Source organism: Melopsittacus undulatus, chromosome 8, assembly GCF_012275295.1.
Source record: "Melopsittacus undulatus isolate bMelUnd1 chromosome 8, bMelUnd1.mat.Z, whole genome shotgun sequence".
In the NCBI taxonomy this organism is placed as follows: Eukaryota; Metazoa; Chordata; class Aves; order Psittaciformes; family Psittaculidae; genus Melopsittacus; species Melopsittacus undulatus.
In genome coordinates, this window is record NC_047534.1 from 56,467,702 (window position 1) to 56,494,735 (window position 27,034).

Below are 27,034 nucleotides of genomic sequence, written 5' to 3' on the forward strand. Positions count from 1 at the left end.
CCAGTGAATGACTTCAGGGCCCTCTTTACTGACTGATATAATGTGTCTTAACAAAAGCAGTCCACTCCTAAGATCTCCTGTTGCTGGACTCAAGACAACAAGAGCCTCACTGTTTGAGCCAAGATTCTCTGCTTGCAGGTTAAATGGAGTTCTGTGAACTCAGAGGAGCCAATAATGTCAGCAGGGCTGGAAGAACTACACATCAAGAAAAAGCAGTGACCTGTCAAGCCCTAAGCCCAGATCATCAACGAATGGGAAACAGTTCAGTGTCAAGTACTGCTCTGCTACATAGGTTGTTTTCCTTTTAACGTTAATGGAAATAAACCCCCAGATCTTCTGCTAGCATAAATAATGAGCATTGCAGCCCTCCAACACACACAGGGGAGCAGCTCAGCACTGTCTCTCTCTGAAAAGAGTAGAGTTTGGCTCCGAAATGTTTTTGCCTTAAGGAAAAGCCAGACTTACTGGAGTCCTGTGGAATCCCATATTTCCTCATCATCTTTTGGACATAGACATCCTCTACATAAGAACTGTTGCTTACAGGGTCTCCAAAATCTGGAAGCAAGGACTCAAAAAACAGGGGTGTGATCTCCTGGTTGCAGAGAACTTTTGACATTGACTTAAATGTGCCACGTGTTATTCCCAAGTTGTTTGGTTTTAATAGTGCCTGCAAAAGAGACAAAATCCTGCATGTGATAAGCATCCCACTCTGAGAGAACAAAGAAATAACAGAATCAGAAGGCAAGGACTGACATTTTACACTGCTTTCTTGTTCATCTCTACCAAAAAGAGGGGAGGCTTTTTCATGGAAATCATGCTCTTTTTTATGTTAAACTCTGCTATGACACAGGTGGTAAACTCATTTCCAGGTATGAGATCAAATGTAGATATTGTCTATAGCATGTGTACAGGAATTGCCTGTAATGTGTGCCTGGAGACGCATATACACCCTGGGTTACAAGACAGAATTTGTCACACAGATGCACACATCCTCTATCCCCATGACTGCATGCGGTTCTACAGTGCCCAGGCAAAGTGGTTACCAGAAACAATTCCTGTGATCTGTGCTGTCATTGACTGGATGCAGTACTGGACTAAATTAGTGCAAGCTGATGTTACTGCAGCTGTTGGAGCAGGATGTGGGGTGTACCCCATGTTCTGGGTAGTCTTGAGACTAAAGCCAGAGCAAAGTCTTGCTGTTGACTTGAGTAGTTTTGGATAGCCTTTAGTGGGCAGTTCTCCAGTAGTTTTCACAAGCTGACCCCTGCCAGTATTCTGTTGGAAGCCTATGCTCCTCTCAAGGCAGTTCTTCATCTTGTGTATCTTTGTTCTTGCTGTCCCTCTCATGGCACATGTACCTGGTGTCCCTCCTGTGATGAGCACATGGCAGTCCCACTGCTCCAAATCAAAGCTTTCCCAAGCAGGCAATGTATAAGTTTGAAAGAGATCCTTAGAACACTGCTGCTTTAAAAGAGATTCAGTAATCTACAATTCCACACACCTTTGGCTTCTAAGGTAAGCAATTACTATGGAAACTGTTCCAGTGGTGTTTTGCCTCCAAAGCACATGCAGTCTACACGTACCTTAGTCAGTGGCATGTTTCTAGACCGCCGAAGCTTTTTCAGTGAATGAATAGCTTGTAGTAATGGATCAACATCAGATTCAACCTGGTTTCTGAAGTACTTCACTTTTGTCAGGAGGCCTAACATCTTGTCCATGGGTTTCTGAAGTTCCTTAGGGAAAAACATCTACAAGAGGCAGGAAGGAAATCAGTTATGATCAGCAGGAATCTGTGAGCACATACGTGTATTGTGTTAATTCAAAGACAAAGACTGGGGGATGTACAAATCTGTAAGGAGGCTTAAGGAGTGGATGTCCCATAGGAAATGAATGGGATTTGTATTTCTAAATCCCCAAGTGCTTTTGAAAACACTCCCCTGAATATTGCATATCCTGAACAATGCATGATGCTTCCAAACACCTACAGTTGGGAAATATGTACCACATATTGGCTGGAACATAATCCAAGTCTCTATGAGGTAGCATTTTACACAACACAGACGTCAAACACTGCAAGTGACTTTTGGCCTGAGCCAAATTCATTCTCATTTAATAAATCTTCTTCCCCAGGATCACTTCTGTGGCTTTTTTAAACACAGATTCAATATGCACTTCTCTGTGAATAGGATTTTTACATGCTGTTTCTATGGTTGTATGCATGGGATATTTGAATTATTTATTAACTTGGTAGTGCCAACTAGATTGGGGACATGTATTTTACAGGAAAATTCCCAGGGCTTCCCTTTCCAGGGAATAAAACATTTAGCCCAGTGCCTTATTTTTTGGGAAGCCTGAACACAGAGGGGAATGTTCAAGAGGTTGTGCAGCATATAAATGATGTACGATGGGGAGGCATTTAGAGTAGGTCCAGTGCCTTTCAATGAGGTTAGCTGGTTTACACCAGCTGGGATCCTCATTTATATCCACACTGTCATGGATATGCAATAAAAATCACTGCATGAGCAAAGCCTGATCTTTGGCTTGTGTAAATCAGCATCGCTTCTGGCCACTGCAATGGTATTTTATGACCTTTCCGCCACTTACATGCAGCAAAGACTACAGAAAGCGCTCTACAAATCCAGCACTAACCTTGTATAGGAAATTGTAAATGTCCAAGTGTCGCAACAGAGTGACCCCCAGGATGTACATCTCACGGGTCCTCTCTGAAAGAGGGAGATTGCAGAACTCCTTCACTACTGTTTGCAGCTGGGGGTCAGCAGGATGGATGCTACAAGACTCCAGCTGGAGGATCTGAGACATGAGCTGTGTTTGCACAGAGAAAGAAAAGGTTTGTTAAGGGGTAGATTGCTCACTGTAGTATGCATGGATTAACATTGCCTCGCTGTTGTTCCTTCCACAGAGTCATATTTCAACCCTGAGAACCAGAAAATACCTACCCCATTACTCCTGCTTCAAGGGACAAATCCTAAGGATTGTGTTTTACTGCCCAGCTTGCACAGCAGTAAAAGCTTTTGTGGCTTCAATTTCCCATTGACTGATGCATGTGAGGCTTGGAAAAGAGTGTGCTCAGTCCAGACAAGATTGTTGGGAAGGGGAGAAGCATCTGGAGCTCTATTTGTGCAGGAGGCTGAGGAAGTCAAGCTCATCCCTTATTACAGGAGGCTATTTCTGGATCCTGAGTTCTCTCACATGGTTAGAAGTGTGCTTTTCTATCTGGACCACAATGATTTCTCAGCACTGAAGACCCCACCAATGATCCCACTCAGTCCTCATTAGTCTGCTATAGTGAACTGGCCTCTTGTTGCAGATCAGAGCAATCACTCACCAGGCAGTGCCTGGATGCATACCAGCTGCTGGTGACAGCCAAAGAGACCATATGGCTATCGGTCTCCTATGGCTGGACTGATGACAGTGACTGCTCTTACTGCACTTCAGATGGCCATTTTGATCCATAAGATGCTATGCTGTCTATCCCTATGGTATCATCCACCTCTCTTTGTGTTGTTGGGCATGCACTAATCTGCTTAGCTGTATTCACTGGTTTTCATGGTCTGAGAGCAAGAACGCAACAAGACCTCACGCAAGGATGACCACAAACTTACCTGACTGCTGTTTTCTGGGAGAGATGCTTCCAGAAGAGCATCAATACTGGCTGTGGACATTCCTGTTGTGGTTTTGAGATCTTCTTTGAGCTGGTCCACATTTTTAAACACATCTCTTAACTTTTCTGTAAAGAACAATCACAGAACAATTGATGTAATTCCTTTCTCCAGACATACAGCTATCTTAAAGACACAGAAAGGACTTTAGGTTAAGTATGGAAGTGTGGTACATAGCTGCTGGTAAAAAAAAGCAATTCAAAATGCAGTCATATTTCCTAGGTTTTGAAGTCTGATTTGTCTGAAGTTGACAGGTCTACTGATGGCAAAAGTTGCTTGAAGGCAAAGATTTGGGACTTGCAGCAAAAAGAAGGGGATACACAAAGGGCTGTATGGGAAACAGAGGGTGGTATAGAACAGGCTTCAGAATTACCCTAGAGAAAAGATCCCAAGGACCTGGTGTATGGTTATTTCATTAATATCACGTCTCCCTGACAGCTAAGGAAGCCTTGGAATTTTCAGAAGTATGGTACCAGTAATAGTGTTTGCCTATGTTGTAAAGTAAATACAGAAAACTACCTTGTTTGTTAGAGTATGTTAAATTCTCAGTGATGTTCAATATGGAACTCAAAGCAGTCATGTATTGAGGAATCTCTTGAAAGAAAGCAATTTCTGGTACACTTTCTTGAAACCTAAATTGGAAAAAACCAAAACCACCAACAAAATTAAGCATATGTGAAGAAGACAAGAAGCCATTTCATGAAGAGAATACTAAAGCAGTTTAAGGCAGAGTGAGAGCCTCACCACTTCATTTGTGTCTGGATGTTCGTGGCATCCCCAATAAGTACATTTTGAAGCTCTTGGGAGATTCTTCTGTGATTCAGTACATTGGTCACAACTTCATTGCTCAGATCAATAGCGCGGAGGAGCTGTGCATAAGATTGACCCTGTTCACACAGTTCTCCAAAGCTAACATCAGGGAGATGGCAGATGTCCTGTATTGACTTAAAGCTCTCGTAGTCACAAAGCATTGTTGTCAGATCCCGGAGGCGAGATATCTTCAACAGACATTGTGAAAAGGAAAACAAATGCACAAACACCATTTAGGTGACAGGATTATAAAAGGCAGATTTTAAAAGTCTACCTGTCCTTTTCAATTTTTCTTTAGGATTAAACATACGTATTACATTTTTAGATCATTCAAAATGTATCCAGTTTATAACAATCGTTCCTACATGAGTTTGTAGAAGACATGGCTATGCAACACTGCACAGGATCTATAAGCCTTGCAAGCCTTAACATATCATTTCCCCTGCCCAACATGCATACACAGCAATAGTCCATTTGGACTTACCTGCTGACCAACTAACCTTCCCAGAGACCAAATAAATCTACCTTGTGCAACAGGTTTAACTTTTCAGACACCACCTGGTCAGCTGTATTACAGCATATGAAACACAGGTGGCTACAGGTCAGGACTTCCACATCTGTGTAAAATTGTAGTCCTTTGCCTAACCTGCTATTATGGGCTTCCCTCTTGTCTGATATCAGTATTTACCTGATCAGTGTCTCATGGTAAGGACTGTTTTCTGGTTTGTGCCTGTCATTACCTTCACACTGCAGCTCATCATATTATTGTTACAGATATATTAAGCAGTAACAGCATTGCATACTGTTATCTTCTTTGCTTTAAAAGAAAGTTCTAAACTCTATTTCTTACACAATAGTGTGTGCATGTTATTACTGCAGTCATGGACTGCAGTATGGTGTAAGAAGCATTCTATTCAAATGAGGCATTGCCAAATCCAAAGCTGGTGAGAGAAATCCCTGAGTCACTGTTGCTTAGGTGCTTAATGTCAGAAACCATTATGGTGCTGTGACACATCCAGAGATAAAGGAAGCATGTGGGGACTTGGACATGTGGTAACTAAACCATGTTTAAAACTACCAGTTGAGTATGAACAATTCCATTGATTTTTGGCAGGGCTGAGTACTGAGTTATGAGGAATATGCTGCCACTGGCAACCTATGCAGTGCTCATCCTTTTGGGATGGCTGGTGAAAAGCAGAAGCCATTGTAGCCAACAAAGTGGAAGGACAGGAACACCTCTGCCCTCTCAGAAGTTGGTAGGGACTCATATAAGGACAAGATCCTCAGCCCATTTTGATGGTGACCTTTAAATATAGGCAGCAGGCAGAAAAGAGAATTTCAGTCCTAGTTTTTATAGCTATTCTTTTAAGAAACTCTTTTTCCATACGCTGTTTTTCAAAACCTCCATTGCACATTCATGTATCACTGCATGGTGTCCTTCAAGTCAGCATTTTAAGCAGACTCACTTTTAGCTTCAGGAGCTCTGGTACGGAGGAATGTTTCTCAGAGGTATTATTTTGCATAAAAGAGTTCTTTTTCAGATGAGTTTGCTTCAAAAGTAGTGTGATGTTTTCTGTGCAAGGAAGAAAACAAAAGTTACTAGAGACAAAAACACCAGACCTGCAGATACTTTGCAGATGGGAATATCAGCACTTTTATCCTGAGGCCTACTCATCATTGATATTTTCCACCAAATTGTCATGGCTCAAAATCATTGTCATGGGCTCTGAAATCATGGACCAAGACCTAGGCTGTAATCTGGATTACAGTGGATCCAGTCTGAGTGGATGCTCTGGTCTGAAAGCAATCCACACCCCATTGATAATAGAACTTCTGATAACACCCTTCAGAGTACACACTGTAGCTATATCTGTGAGCAGATAAACCTCTCAGGTTCTACAATCAGCTCATATGATGAATATCTATGTGAAATACCATGTTAACTCTCAAAAATAACTCCTGTCATCTTACAGGTACATAAAGCTGTGAAGGGAATATAGGTTTCTTATTTGTACGATTTCTTTATCTGAGTGTCAGCAACCTGTCATCACATCACGAAGAGCAGACATGCCTTCTGGATAGGACTGGATGGAAAACTTATATCCACAATGTGACATAACTCAGACAAAATAAGGAGTCTGTGTCCTGAAGTCTCACAGCTCCAGTTAATTGCCAGCAGGCAAAATAATGTAGCACCATTCCTTCTCAGTGTTAGAGGAAAGACAGGCACAACGTATTCCAGCTGAGGTCCCACAGCATTAATGAAACCATGATTACCTGTCAATTTGCTGTCTTCAGCTTCGGTGGTATTTATTAAACACATCAGGTAGGGGTTATAGCTGTTATTCACTGTCACCCGTAAGATGGTGTTTTCAAATTCTAAAAACAGAAATCTGAAAAATAAGATAGGATTTTAAACCACCTTCTCTTTCAGAGACAACGTGCGTTAGTGAGCAAGCTGTCAACCGTGTGGATGCTGTTCCTTGGCAGTGTAAATAAGGATTCCAGATGAAGCCATGTGTCTCCCATGACAGCTCCTAAGTGGGTATCCTCCCAATTATATTTCATCAATTCTTTTTACTTTCATCTCCCAAAGCTGTCATTCATTCACTCTCAAACCATATGTGTAAGAAAACACACTTGAAAGGTTCGCTGTGGATACAAGGAAAAGTTGGAAAGTAATGCCTAGGGGAGATTGAGAATCAAAAATTAGAGTTATACCATAAAGAAGAGGTTTCCAAAGGGTTTACCACTGGTAGCAAACCTCCTACAGGATTCTGCTTTCAATATGAACTGATACAACCTAAACCAGAAGATGTTTGAAAGTCCCACTTTTAGTTGCATGTTCAGTTCAAGGACAAATTTCTTCTTCTTCAATTTAACCCACCTTTTGGCTAGTCTCCTAAATTATGGTGATTGCAGGTTTAAGGTGCTCCACTGGAAGAAAATGACATACTTGTCCTGCTGAAATGAGAATGGTGGTCCCTACCCATAAATGCTATTGCAATACCCAGAAAACAAACTTACCGTGTGATCAAACTGGTTGGTGACAGAGAATGGTCACTCTGAGTCCAAGGTATAGTCTTGTTGTAGAGGTTTTTTGCCATGACAATGAAGTGGTGAGTGACAATATCAATCACAGTGTCAAAACTAGCTTTGTTGGAGAGGAAAGCTGAACTGGAACTTGTATTGAATTCATTTAGCAGATGAGAGAAGTTCAGCCTCTTGAGAATGTAGTGAATGGCTTCTGTGATTTCTAGAGCTGACACATCATTGGCAGAGTTATTTACCACTGCTTCCAACAACTTTGCAAAGACAGCTGCTTCAGTTAGATTCGTTTGGGTGTTTAGGAAACTGTCAACCACATCCCACAGGCTTGAGTAATAACTCCATTTGGTGAGGCTGAAGGTGCCTTGAAGTCTCTGCAGCAGGTCATTCATGTGGAGCTCATCCTGTGCCACACTCAAGAGTCTGGACAGGTTGTTCCAGCCTGCTAAGCTGTCAGAGAATTGTAGGGAGTTCAGTTCTGTTTCATTCAGTATGAGAGGAATGAGCATGTCCAAAAGCTGAGATGGAAGCACATCATGCACATCCTGCACTGGGATAGGGCAGGAGGCATCACTCTGCAGCAGCCCCTCTGTGAAAGCAGCCAGAGCGCTCGCCTTCTCCTCTACCCAAGAGCTTTTCAGCTCAGAGAAGACACTTAACTCAGAAAGGAAGCTCAGAGAAAACTGCAGAGACCGGATGACACATGACAGCTCCTTGGAAAAGTGGCCACTGCTGTTCTTGTGGACACCAGTGAGCTCTGGAGACAGTCTCAGGGTTGTTAAGGCCTGCTGGAACATGTCTGTAAAGGTGCCATTCTGCACTGCTCCCACCTCCATGACCACAGAATCAAAGAGGGCTCTGCAGGGGCTCCTGCCTAAGGACTCACTTAGAGTGGTGTTTTCAAAGAGCATCTCTAGCGTTATGTGGAGTAAGTCTTGAGCAGAGCAGTTCTGGGATGGCCCATAACCATTGTTGCTGTTCTCCAGGAAAGGCCTCAAGGCTAAATGCAAAAACTGCCAAATGCTTGCCTCTAGTGCAGTATTGTGCTGTAAGGAAGACTGGCTGAGCTCCTCCTGCAGCAGCAAATGTGAGAAATTATAGACAACATCCATTTTCTCTTCAAACGTTTTGTTTAAGCTGACATCCTGAAGGACTTCCATTCCTGCTCTCCATATTTCAGTCAGTCTCTGGGTATAGTTACTGTAAAAATCAAGCAATAGGTTGATAGTTTCAAGCTCACTGATGTTATAGCTTTTCTGCAAACCTTTTAAAATCAAGCTACCCCTCTGCATGGCCTGCAGGTATGTGGAGATGTTGGTTCCTCTGGAGTCATCTTCACCATACAGCTCAAACATGGAGAATGCAAAGTCTATCAGCTGCTCCAGTTCCTTGCTGGAAAGAAGACTGGTGTAATCTTTCATAGTAGTGAATTGATCTTGCAGCATGTCTAGAAGTAACTGGGAAATGAAGTCATCTGTACTATTCCAGTTCATGGACTGGAGTGCTTCAGCAACATGCAAGAAAGCACGAAGTTCATTTGCCTGCCTTTCGTGAGGGGAACTCTGGAGTTTCTCCATTAGCACAGATAAAGAAGAGACCAGCAGATCATGATCACTGGAATTCACATTGGCCAGGGCAGCAAGAAGCTGCTGAAGGGACAAGAGCTGTTCTGCAACATGGTTAGAAGTTACAGGGGTCAAGAAGTCAGAGAATAATGACAACACCTTTTCATTTGTGCTGAGATAACTTTCAATGTCTTCAAGTGAGATTTCATGCAGCACAATCATTCTGATAGCCTCCCATGCTTCCTCTGTATTAAAATGGGTCCCATTTAGAATGATCCGATTCCAAATCACTGCAGCCATGGTTAGAATATCTTGATTTTCTTTTCCGTAGGGATCAGGGTAGAACAATCCTTCACCACCACCTTCATACAGTGGTAGTATTCCTGGAAATACTCTTTCTAGGTCCAGAGTGCTGTTTGTGGGAGAAGTGGAATTGAAAAAGAGGTTTAAGGAGCTATATAAATCATCCAGATCTGAGGATTTAATTCCCCCACTAGAGCTGTGAAAGATGTGATCTGCTAACGTTTTCCCAGGAGCTATCCCAAAGTCCACAAGAATCAAAGCTTTCCTCATAACTTCCAGGAGTTTCATGTATTCATCCACTTCTGTTAGGTTCCATTTGGTGGTCAACACATGGCCAGCAGCATGCCACAGCTGTGAGAAATGTCCCCACTCCGATTGGTTGGAAGCTTTTCTGCCCACCTGTAGCACTTCATACATACTGCTGTTCCTCGTGGAAAGAGTCAATAACAGATGGGAAAACACAGGCAGCCTATGCCAGTCTGTAAAGCTGTCAGAGAAATTCAGGGAGTTCAGTGCTGTTTCATTCAGTATGAGAGGAATGAGCATGTCCAAAAGCTGAGATGGAAGCACATCATGCACATCCTGGACTGGGATAGGGCAGGAGGCATCACTCTGCAGCAGCCCCTCTGTGAAAGCAGCCAGAGCGCTCGCCTTCTCCTCTACCCAAGAGCTTTTCAGCTCAGAGAAGACACTTAACTCAGACAGGAAGCTCAGAGAAAACTGCAGGGACCGGATGACACATGACAGCTCCTTGGAAAAGTGGCCACTGCTGTTCTTGTGGACACCAGTGAGCTCTGGAGACAGTCTCAGGGTTGTTAAGGCCTGCTGGAACATGTCTGTAAAGGTGCCATTCTGCACTGCTCCCACCTCCGTGACCACAGTATCAAGGAGGGCTTTGCAGGGGCTCCTGCCTAAGGACTCACTTAGAGTGGTGTTTTCAAAGAGCACCTCTAGCGTTATGTGGAGTATGTCTGGAGCAGAGCAGTTCTGGGATGGCCCATAACCATTGCTGCTGTTCTCCAGGAAAGGCTTCAAGGCTAAATGCAACAACTGCCAAATGCTTGCCTCTAGTGCAGTGTTGTGCTGTAAGGAAGACTGGCTGAACTCCTGCTGTAGAAGACGTGTTAGGTTATAGACAGAGTTCATTATTTCTTCAGTGGAAGCTTCCCTGGCACTTGTATAACGAAGGATTTTCATTGCTGTCCTCAGAAGTTCAGACAAGCTTCCAAAGGTTCTATTGTCCAAATTAAAGAAAAGATCTATAGATTTTAATTTGCTGACATTATAATTCAGTTGTAAGTCTTTTAATATGTACAAGGTCTTTTGTATGGCTTGAGTGACCAGTGAGATATTGGCTACTTCAGAGTTTTCCCCAAACTCTTTAAACACGGCTGTTATAAATTCTGACAGTTGATCCAATTGCTCACTGAAAGCACTATTTGAATTATTATTGAGCTTTTGAAAATGGCTATTTAATACATCTAAAAACTGCCCATAGGCTCTGATGCCTGTGTTATTCCACTTCATTGATCTCAGTTTCTCCCCAAAGCGCCAATAGGCATTCAACTCATCCCACCAGGCCTCACCCATGGAGCTTTCTACTTTCTGCATCAGTTCAAACACAGGCATCAGTAGGTAATGATAACCTATGGTTTTGTCTGTCATCATAAAAAACAGCTTCTGGAGAGCTAGGAGCTGGTCTGGAAAGTTTCTGTAGGACACAGGCTTCAGGAGATCCCCAGAAAACAAAGAGGACACTTCTTGCATTCCATTTAAATGGTCTCTGAAGTCCTCCAGAGAGGATGGCACATCAGTTGAGAGCAAAAGTTTGAGAGCATCCTTAGTGTGCCCTGCACTAAAATTAGAAGTATTTAGCAGAACTGGATTCCAAATCCTTGTAGCTAATTTTAAAGCACTCTGAATTTCTTTCCACTGGGTCATTATATTGAAAATAGAAGTCCCATTAAAGTCACTCTGTAATTGCATTGATGTGAAGTTATAGATTTCATCAATTATTTCATTATTATATAGTTTCTTTAGTTTATGATCATGATCTGGATTCATTCCCAGTTCAAGAATTGCATACAATTTCTGTAATGTTTCATTCTTCAAATTTCTGAATAGATTTAAGCTTTTTAATTCACTTCTATTCATTTTTTTCTCAAAGCCTTTTAAAGAATGTAGAGACTTTTGTATGGCTTCTAACTCATTCAAATTAATGGACATCTTGGAGTCTTTTCCACCCAGCTCTGGTGACTTTATTTTTCTGGAGGGGAACAAAAAAGCATTTTAGTGAATATGAAATCAATGCAAGTGGAAATGTAAGGTGATATAGAGTAAAGATCATAGATATGAATTATACTGTTAGTAATATCCCTTTAGATAATATCTTACCTCAGAACTTCCTCCAATTCAGATACTAAAGTCCAATTGTCTTTCCAGTTAACAAAGGTATTACAAATATATCTGGTCAGCCAATCTTTTTCTTTATCTAGAACAAATATGTAAAGAGTAAAGATCATATTACTTTGGAAACCGAGAAAAGCTGCATTGCAAATCTGTCAAGGATAACATGCATGTATGAAGTTAGGCTCCTACAAGACACAAGGTTAGAAATTTGGGTGTTCTTTTGAGGTGTAACTCTTACAGGCCTTTCAAAGTCAGGATGCGATCTACCATTGTAGAAATGATATTCCATCTCAGGAACAGCAAAATGCCCCTGTGATCTGGGTGCTAATGGAGCTCTCTTCCTGCTTTAGAACCATTTCACCATCAGTTATGCAGTTTGTTTCTTTCCCTTAATCTGGGAATCACTTTTTACTACTCGCATGTAGTCTTTGTCTGCAGCGTCATTTATGTCTCTCATAGCCTTTTACATTCATCTTGATATCCCCAAGTGTCCAGTCCTCCCACAAGACACATCTCCATGTCCTCCTTACTTAAATTGCATTAATCTTTCTTCTTATTCCCCTCAACTGCCACAACCTCCATGAAACAAGTAGAGAATGGATAGCATTTACCCATCTGACCCTTGTAGATCTAGATGCTGTACCATTCCCTTGCCTATTCACATAACCTCAATTAGAGGTGGACATCAAGACTCTGCTACAAGCTGACAGGTGTCTAGAGGAATGGCTAATCCTGATGAACACTGCTTGTTATGCATTCCAGCCCCTACCTTGATGTACTGAAGTGAATTTGACAAAGCCCACAACTACAGGCAGATTTTGACACTCTCTTCTCACCCCCCAAAAATCAAGACAAAAAATGACCACTCCCCATGTCCACTGAGACTGCAAACTCATGTTCATTCAGTGTATTAACAAAGCTTTTTTGCTTCTCCATTTGAAATGAGGTATTTAACTCACATTTGTAAAAGGTTGAAAGAAGATTTCATTATGTTGAGCCCTGAACAGTATGCAATCTATATGGTTATGATATAGCCTGGAGTTTGCTTCTCCTCAGCACCACAGTTTTCTGCACAGATATGACTGTATGGAGGAGTCTTACCTTGCTCCAAGCAGCTCAGGGAATATGGAAGATCTCTAACCCCATTCTGATCAGTTTTGAATCTATCATCAGTAGCAAGTGATGCAGAGACACTCCCAGCTGCCAGAAGAATGCTAAAGGAAAACAAACACACACCCAGGTTTATGGAATGAAATAAAACAAGTGTTCAAGCTGGAGTACAGACTGTCATTCTTAAGATGCCTGACACAGAAGACTTTTAGTTGTTTGATCATGCACAAAATACAAGTAACAAGGGGTTTTGATGGGAACACTATGGTAGTATAGTAGTACAAACAGATGTGTAGTCCTCATTAGGAGTACTTTTTCCAAAGGTTATGTAAAACCTATAGATTTTGACCACTTAAATCCTCACAAAAGGTGTTAGAAAGCACCCAGGTGATATGCCAGCCAGTGATTCACTGCTGCTGCCAATCTCGTCCTAAGAGAAACCAAGAACCAAGCTCCAGGTTGAGCAGGAGTCCCTAGGCAACAACATCTGTGGAAGGAAGAAGCAATGACAACTGTTACCATTTCCAGTTCTCCTTCTTTCCTCTTTCATACTGTAATGATCAGGCTGACAGGGAAGCAAGGAATGTTTTTCAGTCTTAGGAAAGAACAAGCTGATAATCAGGTATATTGTATCACAGAGGAAGTCATTTAAAAGTCTGCTCACTGTGTGCAGGTTACTGAAAACTTCATGGTGATTATTAGTTCCTTTTACTTCTCCCATATAAAGAGCAGCTTTTCACTGCAGGCACAGGTCACTGTGAAATGCATGATCTCTCCCCTGCCTGAGGCTCTGCAGCTGACACACAAAGAAGCTAGCTGAGCTGATTTCAGTGGCAACTTACAGAGCACCAGGAAACTCTTTTCTCTGCATTTAATATAATGTCTCCATGCAGGTTTCATGGACTTGGTGCTCACCATTTCCATTCTGCAGTTGTGCTTTCTATAGAATTTATTACATTGAAGTTACTGTTTCACAGCAGCTGGTGCTCATCACATGGTTAATTCTGATGCCACAATAAGCAAAAGTTCTTTTCTTCTGAATCTTCATATCTATACTACAAAAAAATTCCCTGGCCAGCATTTTCTTTTAGGAGATCAGTGCTACACTAGTAACAGACATGGCCAGACTTGCTAAGATGTGCTTTTGTAAGCATCATTAAGCATATTATTTGTGCAATCTCGTTGCAGTAACTCTTTACTCATGCACTTAACACTGCCAGATGCTAGGCATAAAAGCACTGCACACTTCTGGTGGTGAAATCCTGTGTGCCTCTTTGTTGTGCCTATGATAACTGTAGAGCAAAGCAAAGCAGCACAGTAAATACTAATTCTTGCTGGGCACTCAGTGCTGGTTCTTCAGGTTTGAATCTGAAAGCCACTAAATGCAAACAAATGTAATGATCATGTGAGTGAAACAACAGCATGGACAAAACATCTCTGAATAAAATCAAAGTTCTTGCCACACTGGTACTGACTCTTTTAAGGATAAGGACACTAAAACTTACAAATAGTTCCCACATTGCAGTATGGCAAATTACCTCAGTATTAAATGCATGGGGCTTCAAGTACCATGGCAACATGCCACTGATGAGAGGTGAGTCCCTCTGTGCCTGGGCATAATCAAAGTGGCAAAGTATCTACAGCCTCCTTTTGGCATCTTTACCCAACTGCTCATGCATTCAAGGAAAAGAGAAGTCTGAAGACAGGTGCTTGCTGTAACAAGTGGACTATTCAGGATAATTTATAGCAGTGTCAGTAACACAGCCAGTAGATGATTTGGGACAGAGACCCCTACTCTCTTGAGTAACTCAAGCCTTCAAGAGATCAGTGAGAGTTTAGCCCAGCTACAGACCAGAAAAGGTATTTAAAGGCCTAAGCCCATTTTAGAACATTTTTATTGGTCTAGCTGCATACAGCATCAAATATTTCAGCACAGTTACTTAATGGAGTTAAGCCAGATCTGCTTCATATAACCATTAAGAAAGAACATAACTGGTACTTTCTTCTTAAAGTCAAACATATTCAAACCCCTTTAAGCTAAAAACCAGGCTCCCTCTTTCCTCTGCTTTCTTGAGACCGATCTTGAAAGCTCAAACATCAATAAATCAGGTAATCAGTTTAAAAAGAATACAAACAACAGAAAAAGAACTTATGGCTCCCTTACAAATGCTTGAGGTGTTCCAGAGCAATTTGAATTGGGCCCTATGCTTTTCTGGAAAGGAACAGACAGTTGCTTGCTTTAGCAGAACAACTATCCAGACAGAAGGGCTTTTCTTCAACCAAAGGCAGTGGCTGTTACTCACCACCTTTTCTATCTGTACATGGGCATGAGAGTGTCTCTAAGCAGGCTGGAAGTAAACTAAGAGTTTATAGCAAGCTCTCATTTAAAAAGTGACATAACAGTCGTTGACAATCAAAACACTGAGAGACCATTAGAGATGCATTAGCATGGAACTTTATCATCCCCCAAATAAATGATGCTTTCAAGCCAACACCCTTTCTTCAAGATGAGAGGTGGTGTCCTTCCAGTTCAATACACAAACCCTCCAGCAGCCAGTGCCTCTCCTGGCATTTTCTGTATGTTTACCTGCTTGGGTTCTGAAGGAAATCAGTTATGTCTTCCAGTTGCATGCTGCCCTGAAACACATCTGGGGCCAGCAAAAGCAGGTGCCACAGGGAGGTGTCATTCTGCACTTGGGAGATGAGGTTTAGAAACGAGACCATTTCATTGACGAATGTTGCCTGGTACTGTGGGTTGTGTTGCACCTTAACAAATAACAATGCAAGGGATTATTTAAGAACAAGAATCCTTCCTGCCAGTGGGTCTTTTAATGCTTTTCAGCCTGCACTGCACCTGTATGCAACTCTACAAAGCAATACATTCAAAGGGCTGTAGTGACAGGGAACAACTGACTGTGCTTTACCTTCACATCCCTGACTGTACAATAAATCCTCTGCTTAGACAAGCCCTACAATTCACAATGTTCCAAACAGCCCAAAGACTAGGAATACAAGAAAAATTAATATCAATCCTCACCATGGCATTACCTTTAAAGGATTCATTTGCTTTAATTATATACCTTTCCCAAAGACCAGCACTGCTTCAGTCATGAATTGTTGGACCAGGTGCAGGGTTACTGGATGAAGCTATACAGCTGAGATAACACACAAATTAAATTTACTGCCTCCCCTAGCTTTAAATAGTCTTATTTACTCCACATCTTCACTCTGTTCTATCCACCTATCGCTGCAGCAGGGCAAATAAGGAGAAACAACACCTAGGCATGGTGAGAGCCTTGAATGGCCACTAGCTGACAGCTAGGTGTCCTTGCCTGCCTGAGCTGTGTACTCAGCTCCAAGGTCTTTGGGCTAATTCCATTTGCAAGGATTAGCTCAGCCTCCTCATGCACTTTGGTATAGAGATGAGCAACTCCTACCAGCTGGGGTCCCATTCTATCTCCCTAACACTGCAATAATGTGTGTGAACTAACAAAGCTACAAGCTGCAGATATTAGGAAAGGACCCACTTACCTCAGAGAGCTGACTTCTGAACTCTTGGGTAAATGACTCTAAAAGTGATAGGTCAGTAAAGCAGAATGTCTGGTGGATATTGGCTACCATCTTCTCTTCAGCCAGATCAGGATGTGTTACATATCGTGACAACACCTCACACAGAATGACTTTGAGATTTGCTGCAGTTGAATATTGGGTCTGGCTCTAAAAATAAGATGTGAAGTTAAAGGTAGTTTTAAAGCAATACTCTATTTGGGACAGTTTTAAACACAGTGATGAGACTTTAAGTAGTAGTACTGACATACGAAAAGCATTGTCATTACAAGCACACACAGAGAGAATACTAACAGGTGAACAGAGAAATGTGTGCATAAATGTTTGTAAGCCTTAATACAAAAACATAAGCATGCCAGTGCCCATTACATGGGACCAAGCTTCTGTTAAAAGTAGTTGTTCCTGTAGATAGTCAACACCTACATAGTGTGTGATAATTCATGCTATTATGTCCCATGGTGTCTGGTTTATCTGGTTTCTGATTAGAGGTTAATAAATTTAGCACAAAGCTGAAAATCCACCCACAATAACTGTCTTCCTTTTCCCAATATAAAGTTAATTCATAGAATAGGGGAGATCTGGAAGCAATGAAGGCTGTATGTTGGTACTTTGAGCTTCTAACTCTTTAAATATGATACATAAATGTTCACACTCAGCATTTATGCAAATACAGACTTACCTTCCCAAAACTGAGGATTTTGCTGAACATGTTGATGCTGGAAGTCAGGTTGGATGGGAATGAAATATTCTGAAGGGTTTTTTCTCCACCAGATACCAAATCCCTAAACGCTGCAATAACAGTTTGAAACACCATATTTTACTTAATGTCTTTTAACCTCTTTGCCACATCAAACCATGAGACAAGATAGCCAACAACAGCTTTGGGCAGGCCATCATTATTCATCTGTTTCCAATGGTACAGCCAATGGCATCCTGTAATTACTTACTTAAGGTTTTTCCTGACATAATTAAACCCTGGATTACACTATTTCCTTATGCAGCTTCTAAAAATTAAATGCATTTAACTATGTGCTTACAGTTCAACATTAATTCCCACCTTCTTTTCTCCAGTTCTGCAGCTCCCCTATGCAGGAAGAGACATGGGTAAGCCTTCCACAGAAGTCTATATCAGCTCAAGCAAATAGCCCTATAAGGAAGAACTCTCCAGGTGCCTTTGGCACCAGTGTGTGGTACTGGCTATTCAGAAACAGCTCTCACACAGATTTGGAGCACTGCTGCCTGCTCTACTCAGAGGCACACTGCCAGGTCTCCAGCTGACACACACCAAAGCCAACACTTGTACAGAGCTGCACTCTCAAAAGCACACAGCTCATGTGCCATTTTACACCAGCAGAGGCTATCACCTGGGATCTTTGTTTGCCTTTTCAAAAGTAAGATGTAGACCTGAGCTCCTCCCTGATCATCTGTGGCCATCAAAATGAGCTGCTAGCTCCCATCACTGTGCTTTGATCATTGGTTTTCCCCTCACACTTCTGCATTCGGTGCCTCTTGTGTTCTGCCTCTTTCTGCCTGTACACCAAAGAGCAAGTGCATTGGCAGGAATGCTAATTGGAAATGTGAATGGCTGGGGCAGAACAGTCACAGAATGCAAAGCTGTAATCATTCATTTGGTTGTGAGCTCCGTAGAGAAAGGACTATCCATCCTGGTGGCTTGCGGACAGTAGGAGCCATTACCATCAATAAATAATAATTGTAATGATTTTATGGAAAATTTAAGTCTGAGGGTTCCTTCAGGGAAGAAAATCACATCAGAGGAGTGCATCACCAGCAATAAATACCTGCTGGGGCACAGAAGACAACTTATTTGCTGGGGAAGTGTGAATAAGAAAAGCATTTGAAAACAAATCGTAGGCTGTTTATGGACAATCTGTGGGCAGTAAAAGGGCAATATTCCATAACTAGCCAGGTCTTTCACTGATGTTCAAACAGTCTATGAGCTCACTTTGCTCCTGGGAAGTGCAGAAATTTAACCCTGGTTTCTTAGCCAAATTCTGCACTTATTGCCAAGAATTTACACTAATGTCATGGCCATGGTCATGTGCCTGGAGAGAACACATAAATCATTTTAGCAGTGCTCTAAGAATTGCATCTCTGCCCAGAGAGCTTCAAAAGATCAACCTTAAAAGAGCAGAACTTTGCAGAGCAGCAAATAACCTACCCAGTGAAGCGTTCCTGCGTTTAGGAGCCTCTGCTCTCCATGGTGATGAATGGTTGTTCTTGGCTGCACTGGATGAGCTCCTTCGCTTACTGGGGAGGAAGAAAAGAAAATAAGACACCTGTAACAACTCACAGAGTTTCTTATGATCAAGCTTACACTTCACTACTGCATGACTTAGAATGTGTCTATAGCTGGATTTAATGGGAGGTGTGTTGAAATCTGGGTTGTCCAAAAGCCTGGCTCCTTCTGGAAGCCAGGCATGTATTTTGGTGAATGCTCTCAGACACAAAACAGGAGGGGACACATTCATACCTACTCTGCAGGAGCACCAAGGACATACAAGGCTTAACATATGCATTTGGTCTCATCTTAAATTCCCACTTCTGGAAAGAAGGTTCTTTGTATTCAGTCCTATTCCATCCTCCACCAACATACACTCAGAAGAAGAAACAGCGCACAACTTCATGACACTTAGACTGAGCAGAGTCCTTGATATCAGCTGCAACAACTCCCCTAACAAGAAATCCTTGAAGACAACAGGACCTTACTTCACCCTTCCCAAGTATTTCACTACAGAGGAAAAGAAAGGGTGGAAGATATTGGTGTTAAGCTCAGGTTTTGTATCTAGTTCCCTTTTATTAAATGCTTCTAAGGAACAGAATCAAAGATGAGAACCTTGCCATTTTCCCTACTGGCCACTGGTATGACACAGATTTAGGGCAAAGTATAAAACAGTTTAATAAGAGCTCCAGTGAGAGTTGCACAATGGGAGGGGATAAAACAGTCTGGATCAGCTGAGTATTACAAACTGGAATATTACATAATAATACAACCAGACAGGGAAGGATCACTGCTCAAATACTTTGCCTTTGTGACAAACTCACCCATGGTTTTGTATTCTAAGATGTACCTTCTGTCCTGATAGTTTTACTGTAGCTAATTAATAGTTGATGATTTTTTCTTGTAGAATACAGTGTATTTCTAAGGCTAACATTGACCACACAAGTGTAGGTATACACACACAGCTGTATGACACTTCACAGAGCCAACTACTAGCATCAATAGTGGTCAAGATGCTTATTATTGGCTCATGTGACTTGAACTCCAGTTTAGCCAAATCCTTTGATTTTCAGTTGGCAGGAAAAACCAGTTATTTCCTAAACAGCTATACAGAAACCAAAACCAGAAAGCAAGGGGGGTTTATAGCTATTGAAACCCACAGAAAATCTCAAGCTTTGGCACTAGAAGTTCTCATTTCTTCATTTCAATACCCTAAATTAACCATTGTTTGACATGCCCAGGAAAAAACAATTGCAATGAGGAAATGAGGGAAGAGCTGCAAATCCAGGCATCCAGTCTCTATGTGGCTCTGTGCTCCTCTGCTGTGTGACCTTGAATTTGATTAGGATTCACCTCCAGTCATCCATATATTTAGTCATCCAGATTCTTTCTAACCAATGGAGACATTCTGACCATTGACTTGACCCAGGAAATGACAGTCCTTTGCACTAAAGAGGACCCTTAAGAAGCAGCCCACCCCAAGATCCCTCACCCTTCTTAATGGGCTGTCTGGTGGAAGGTATGGGACCTACTTTAGCTCTTCAGACTCTCAAGCTCTGGCCAAGGGAGGTTTTGAGGCTCTAATATAGCCACTATTGAGCAGCTTCTCCCCTGAAAGCAAAGATGAGCAACCAGGGACCTTGTATGGAAAATGCCCAGATTGTTACCTCTGAATGAACAACCTGGACTCAGAGTGGCATTTCCCCCAGGTGTGTGCCAGAACCAGGCAGCAAAGATGTACAAACAACCCTGGCTGGCATGTACCAAAGCATATGCTATGTGGCTTCAACTGAAACATCAATGAAATCAAAATGCCTCCACTGAACACTTCAACAAACTGACATTCCAACAAACATGGCCAGCCAGCTCCATGCTGCAAATCTACATGCTTTTGTGGGTAAAAACCTCTTCATTTTCATGTTTCCCAATAGGTTTGATGGCTTGCAGAGGGGATACCAGACTGAGTGTGGCTGGCACCTGGAGAACCTACTGAAAGAGCAGTCTCTCCAGAACAAATGTACCTCAAACTAGAGCTGTTTGGAAACATTTGCCATTTCCACCCACAGCATCCTGGACTGATGGACACAGCCTGGATCAATTGACACAGTACTGATAGCTGTCCCCTGTATGAAGGTATTTAAAGTGTCCCATGTTGAAGCCTATATTCTCATTTCTAAGTGTTCAGATATCTGAGACTGTATCTGTGTTATAGCAGGTATCTGAGATCTCTCTGTTATGGACACACTAGAACATACAGACACAAATGGCTGCTCCCTCCACCTCAAAGCAAGTTTTGCTTTACAGCTGGAAACACCCAGATATATTTAGATGCCCTTACAGTCTGAGAGATGATATGTCATTAAGTCTTGGCAGTAGATCTTCTGGTATGTACGGTGTGCCTTTACATCTGGCATCTGAATCACACAGCACGGTTTGCAGGAATGGGAAGAAGCCTGCACTAGGAAGGTTTCGAGGTGCAAGATAACCTAGAAGAAGGAGGATAAAGAAAACACCATTATTATGATGAGGACATGCATGTTTTTTGCCATGTGTTTCTATCAGTATGTGTTATTTTCTCTTCCCAAACCACAGACTGTTTCTCAGTTTCAGTGAGGTTCTTTCACTCCACCCTGGCAGCACTACCTGCCAAATGCCAATAGAAACACCTCCTCAACACTGCCAAAGCCATGAAAGGCATGGGTTTTGAATAAGAAAAAGAGTCAAGCTATTTGTAAGATACCTGCTGGTACTGAAGCAACTGCAGATGTCCCCCTCCACCCCAAAAACACACGAAACAGGCCAGAAATGGCGAAAGCATCCTATGTTTATTATATCCTAATTCTACCTTTAGAAACTAAACTAAAAGCAGGCATACATCCAAAGTAACCTGAAGCACCCATAAGAGTATGTTCTCCAAGTCTTGGTTGGATCAGCATCAAGCCAGGTTGCTAAGAGGGCTCTATCTCAGCTTTTACCATTGGAAGGGGCAATGGATCCAGCACCAGAAAGCCTCCTTTGCTTTTGTGCAGACCTGTCCAGGGAAGGGAGAGGAGTGATCTATCACCATCACCCTCTCTGCGTCTCCTGCCATCTGAGAGCAGCTCCTGTACCATCTGCTTGGTGACCTGTGCTGCCAGCAGTCAGCACCATAGGGTGAGATGTATGTCCCTGTGTCCCATTTCTACACACACAGAGTGGACCTGAGTAATTAGTGGCTCTAGTAGTTTATGTGCCACTTGCCCCATGCTGCTCAGTGCCAGCCCGCAGAGCTCACCAGCTGCTTCTCCTCTCAGTGACAAACACCCCAATAAATCTCAAACATCTTCTGTTGGATCACAGCAACATGTTATTTAAAACAATCATTTGGAAAATTCCCTGGCAAAGGACTTTACTATTATTTCTACTATGGAAAGGAGCCAGAGATACAAAAAGGCCCACAGGCAGGCTTGTGGTAATTGATTACCTTACTCTTTAGTCTCAAAAGATGACCTGTGACTCTCACCCTGGCACAGCTTTGTCTCTAACCCCTCCAACAGACACCCTACTACATTTGTACTACATCTATTAGTTATAGCAGTACTGCTGAGACCTACAGAGTCAAAGGCACCCATTCTGAGTGGTGCTGTGATTGTCTTGGATGCCTCAGCAGAGAAGTGCCATAGAAAACAAAAGGAGATACCCTGCCAGAGGAGAAAGCTGCTTGCTGTGGGAAGCTCCCCCAACACCCACTGCATCCCGCAGGCCACCACAAGTTACGCAGCAGGCTGAGCCAGCTCCTGGTAATCAGAGCACCAAGGATCCTTCTTATCCCTACAGGCAGGCAGTCCTTCAGGTGTTGGGACAAAGGACAAAAACACACCACTGTACAGGGTTTGAAGTGCAATTGATCTGCTGCCCACAAGGAAAACTTTAGAGTAGGGCACTTTAACCTGGAAGCATCCTTGTGGGAACATCCCTGCCATGTCTGGGATGTTTTGCCCTTTGAGATCACCAATTGCAACCCTGCAAAATGTCTTTGTTTCCCTCTCATCTTCCTTTTGATCTCCCACACCCTCACTCCCGTGCAGGAAATGGACTTACCAGGCAAAAAATGCACAACAGACCTCACTTTATCAGTGTCCCTACCAAAATGAAGCTTCGAAGACCTGGAAAGCCATGAGGTTCAGGATAGAGAGCATAACCATAATGACACAGGTAGGAGCCAGGAGACAGGAAACAGCTATACCCTCCGCTGCCATCCACACAGAATCATAGAACCACAGAATGGCTTGAGCTGGAAAGGACCTTAAGATCATCCAGTTCCAACCCCCTGCCATGGGCAGGGACAGCTCACACTAGACCATGTCACCCAAGGCTCTGTCCAACCTGGCCTTGAACACTGCCAGGGATGGAGCATTTACCACTTCTTTGGGCATCCTGTGCCAGTGCCTCACCACCCTCACAGTAAAGAGCATCTACAAATGATTACCAGGGCCAGGATCTAAGCCCATGTCTCTTGGTAGACCTGGAGCAGCTAAAGCTGTGTAACTCCTAGCTGGATGGCAGAGTGGGGAATGAAAGGATGAGGCTGGGACCTTGGGGAGCACTGGTCTTCTCTGGAGCAATGTGAGATGTTTAGAGGCAATTACAAAGGAGATCCTGACAAATCCAGAGGAAGGCACTTTCTTGAGATATATGTAGTAATACATATATATCAAGACAGGAATTCATGACCTACAGTTTGGAAGTGCTGCTACTCATGGCGGTGGCACGATGCCTGTGAAGACACCATTGGCCCAATGTGATTGAGGTATTCAGGGAGCCTTTGCCAACTCACATCAGATATTGAGCAGTTTGCTGGCACCTGGGTACAACTACGGGGCCTGATCCATCACTAAATCACTGCAGGCATGAACCAGTGTAACCCCATGATGTTCTTGGCAATGCAGAGGGGACTTTTCTGGAAGAGACCTGGACTCTGATGTTAGAGAATTAAGGAGGTTCTTCAAGACAGACCATGACACAGAAAGATCTGAAATGTCTCAGCTGAGCTCCCATTTGCTGTAAGTTAGTCCTATGCTGGTTCTTAACCCTGAGTATCAGCACAACCATGCACTTAAGTAACATACAGGATGCATCATGAATGAAATTGGTTGTTGTTACATTAGCTCTGCTGCTTACGTGGAGGAAATCACCACTGACTCCAAAGGAAGTTTAAACACTTGGTTCAGATGCAGACACCCCTTCCACAGACACACTCTGCTGGGAGATGAATTCCACCCCTGCTTTCCCATGTGGCAGCTGATTATACTGAAGGGGCCATAGCATCACACTGTGTTCTTCACACACTGGCTGCACAGGACCAAGAACAGGGTGGCCAGACTGGTGTAACAGGTCTGTCACTCCCAGGTGACAAGCAGCCAACCTCACCACCACTAGAGCCTCCATGTACTTGTCTCCCTGTTCATACTGCCTTGAAAATCATAGAAGTATAGAATCAAAGAGGTTGGAAATGGCCTTTAAGATCATCAAGTCCAACCTGTACCCCAGCAGTGCCAAGGCCACCACCAAATCATGTCACTATGGGCCTCGTCTACATGGTTTGTGAACACTTCCAGTGACGGTGACTCCAGCACTGCCCTGGGCAGCCGGTTCCAATGCCTAACTACTAATTCAGGGAACCTTAATATCCAGTCTAAACCTTCCCTGGTGCAGCCTGAGGTTGTTTCCTCTTGCCCTGGCACTTGATACTTGGAAGAAGAGACCAGCCACCTCCTGCCTCCATTCTCCATTCAGGTAGTTGTAGACAGCAATAAGGTCCCTCCTGAACTTCTCCAGACTAAATAATCCCAATTCCCTCAGTTATTCCTCATAGAATTGTGCTCTAAGCCCTTCCTGTCCTTCAAGGGCCACAGAGGCAAAACCTTCAATAGAAGCTGAGCAGCACAGCCACAGTAAGCTCAGCTTATGACCATGCTGCCTTTGTCCAGCATGCCTAAGATCAGAGCAGCTATAGCATAAGGTACTGCACAGGAAGCATGGCTGATTCAGGAGCCCAAGGCCCAGACAAACATGGTGTAACCTCAGAGTTCTTTCTTGTGACTCCTTCTCATCCTGCAAAGGAAGGAGCTTACTGATGAGAAGGTGAGTCAAGAGATTAATGGGCTCCCTGCTCCATCTTTCCACCCTCCATCATAGAATAGTTAGGGTTGGAAAGGACCTTAAGATCATCCAGTTCCAACCCCCCCTTGCTGTGGAATGGAGATGTGACTCCACAAAGCCACACAGGCTGCTCTGCCCACACATGTAAATCCATTACCTGTGCCAGCCTCATACATCACTGTGTAGACGGCCAGGGAGGAAGTTGGCTCCTCACTCCCTGCAGTGCTTTAGGAAACACTTGCAAGTACCTGTCCCTCCCTTGGCTGGGATTTATCCAGCACGTCAGCTGCATTAGTACACAACATAAGCACTAGCTATGAAACATTACTGAAGGGGAGTTGCAAAAGCTCCTCAGATTTTAAAGGGCAGGAGCTGATGGGAATAGTTTCACAACCTGAAACAGAACATCACCATTACTGACTTTTGTGGTGTTTCTACTGTTGGGAATACCTTCAGCCTCCTCCATGCTACAGAAGATAGGACTCCTATCCAAGGAATACAGATCTCCATAGACCTATAGTCCCCATCTTTAAGATCCTACATCACACAATAGAGCAGATTCACAGCAAAACATAATCTGTCATTCTCCCCACTGCCTTTAGCTTTAAACCTCTGAATTCCCTAAAACTACAATTACCTGTGGAGGGTGCCACTACACTGCCTATGAGCCCAGAGGGAGAAATCACTGCACCCACAGCTGCCCATGTCTGAGAGGTCACCCCAGCTTATTTCTGGTCAAATTGACTTGTCTGCAACCAAAACCTGAGCCCAGGTCTGTATTCTGCTAGTAAAGGCTGACTCCTGGGTTTGCCAGCAGCAGAATCCCAAGTGCAGAGGCTTTTGCTGTCCCCTCTCACTGAGAGCTTTCATTTTCTATCAGTATGGGAAGAAGGACACTGAACCTAAAGAAACCAAAACAGGAATCCCAAAGGGCAGAAGAGGCCAAGGGCTTAGAGCTGCCAAGGGCTGGTTCTCCATGCTCAAGTATCGTCTAGCCAGGCCAGCCACATCTTCAAGAGCTGAGAAGAGCAAAGGCATACAGAGCAGTCTTAATAAACACAAGATACTTATAATACATGCATGACACTGGAAATCCTGGTTTCCTACATTTGCTTCCATCCCAAATAAAATGAAGAAAACTCTCTTACTTTCCTGAATATTGTAAACTACAACATACTTCCCTTCAACATGAGCAAAACATCTTTCCTTCAAGTAAAGGTGCTTGGTTGAATAACAACGAAAAGTGTCAGGGTAATAATAAATGTCACATAAGAAAGATGAAAAATACTATTTCATTACAATCAATAAGATTAACTGAAATTGACTGAAGTGTTTCCATCTAACTGGACAATGTTCTATGTTGCCACATTGATTTTGCTGCGTTCATTGCAGAGGTTTCAGGCATTTGCATTAGCTGAGTCCAACCACTGACTTCAAGGAATTGGGTGTTTTAGCAGAATACAGGCACAGCACCATGAACCCCAATGTCACTCCCTTCAACCCGAGGCTGCCTGCCCCAAAGGACATCAGTGCTGTGAGGACAGCAGCCATTATTATCCACACCAGAGCAAAGGAAAGGGAACTGGTAGCATTTTTAAGTGGTCTCCTGTGTAAACTACCAACCAGCTCACCCAATGGCTTCAGATCTCATACACTCTGATACTGCATATACCTTATGTGTTAAGTCCTTCCATAGCTCATAAAAAATCTATACAAATCTCAGCTCCCTCACTGGTGAATTAGAGGCACTAATGAGCAAATGGCTTCATTAGGAAGCATTGTGTTTAAGTGAAAATGCATTCAATCATTGCTCAGTCATACAGACTTAGCAACTGTGACTCTTCAGCAAAGGAAAAGATGGCCAAAGAGTGGTTTGATAGAGAAATAAATAAAACCATGATCAGCAATGAAAAGGGTGAGTAAATGAGCATCTCTTGCAACACAAGGATGAAGAATCACATTATGGTCATGAGGTAGCAAGCAAAAGGGAGAGAAAGTGCTTTGTTTTAAGAAAAAAACAAACCAAATGAAACAAAGAATCCCCAGACAAGCAAACAACAACAACAAAAACCCAACAAATGCTCCATCCCTGGCAGTGTTCAAGGCCAGGTTGGACAGAGCCTTGGGTGACATGGTCTAGTGTGAAGCATCTCTGCCCATAG

At 43.0% G+C, this 27,034-nt stretch overlaps 1 protein-coding gene across 1 annotated transcript in view; it reads right to left on the reverse strand.

Moving 5' to 3' along the window:
- The window catches only part of ABCA12 (ATP binding cassette subfamily A member 12), an 82,301-nt gene that overhangs the window by 42,803 nt on the left and 12,464 nt on the right, over positions 1-27,034 (reverse strand). Inside the window, exons 3-18 of the mRNA XM_034065509.1 lie at positions 21,070-21,217; positions 18,672-18,760; positions 17,172-17,281; positions 16,457-16,642; positions 15,513-15,691; positions 12,917-13,029; positions 11,801-11,897; positions 7,518-11,672; positions 6,768-6,883; positions 5,957-6,063; positions 4,425-4,678; positions 4,200-4,312; positions 3,624-3,748; positions 2,650-2,823; positions 1,584-1,748; positions 466-667 (exon numbers count right to left, since the gene is read on the reverse strand). Of these exons, the coding sequence (XP_033921400.1) occupies positions 466-667; positions 1,584-1,748; positions 2,650-2,823; positions 3,624-3,748; positions 4,200-4,312; positions 4,425-4,678; positions 5,957-6,063; positions 6,768-6,883; positions 7,518-11,672; positions 11,801-11,897; positions 12,917-13,029; positions 15,513-15,691; positions 16,457-16,642; positions 17,172-17,281; positions 18,672-18,760; positions 21,070-21,217 (6,333 nt within the window). The remainder of the gene's footprint in view (positions 1-465; positions 668-1,583; positions 1,749-2,649; positions 2,824-3,623; positions 3,749-4,199; positions 4,313-4,424; positions 4,679-5,956; positions 6,064-6,767; positions 6,884-7,517; positions 11,673-11,800; positions 11,898-12,916; positions 13,030-15,512; positions 15,692-16,456; positions 16,643-17,171; positions 17,282-18,671; positions 18,761-21,069; positions 21,218-27,034) is intronic.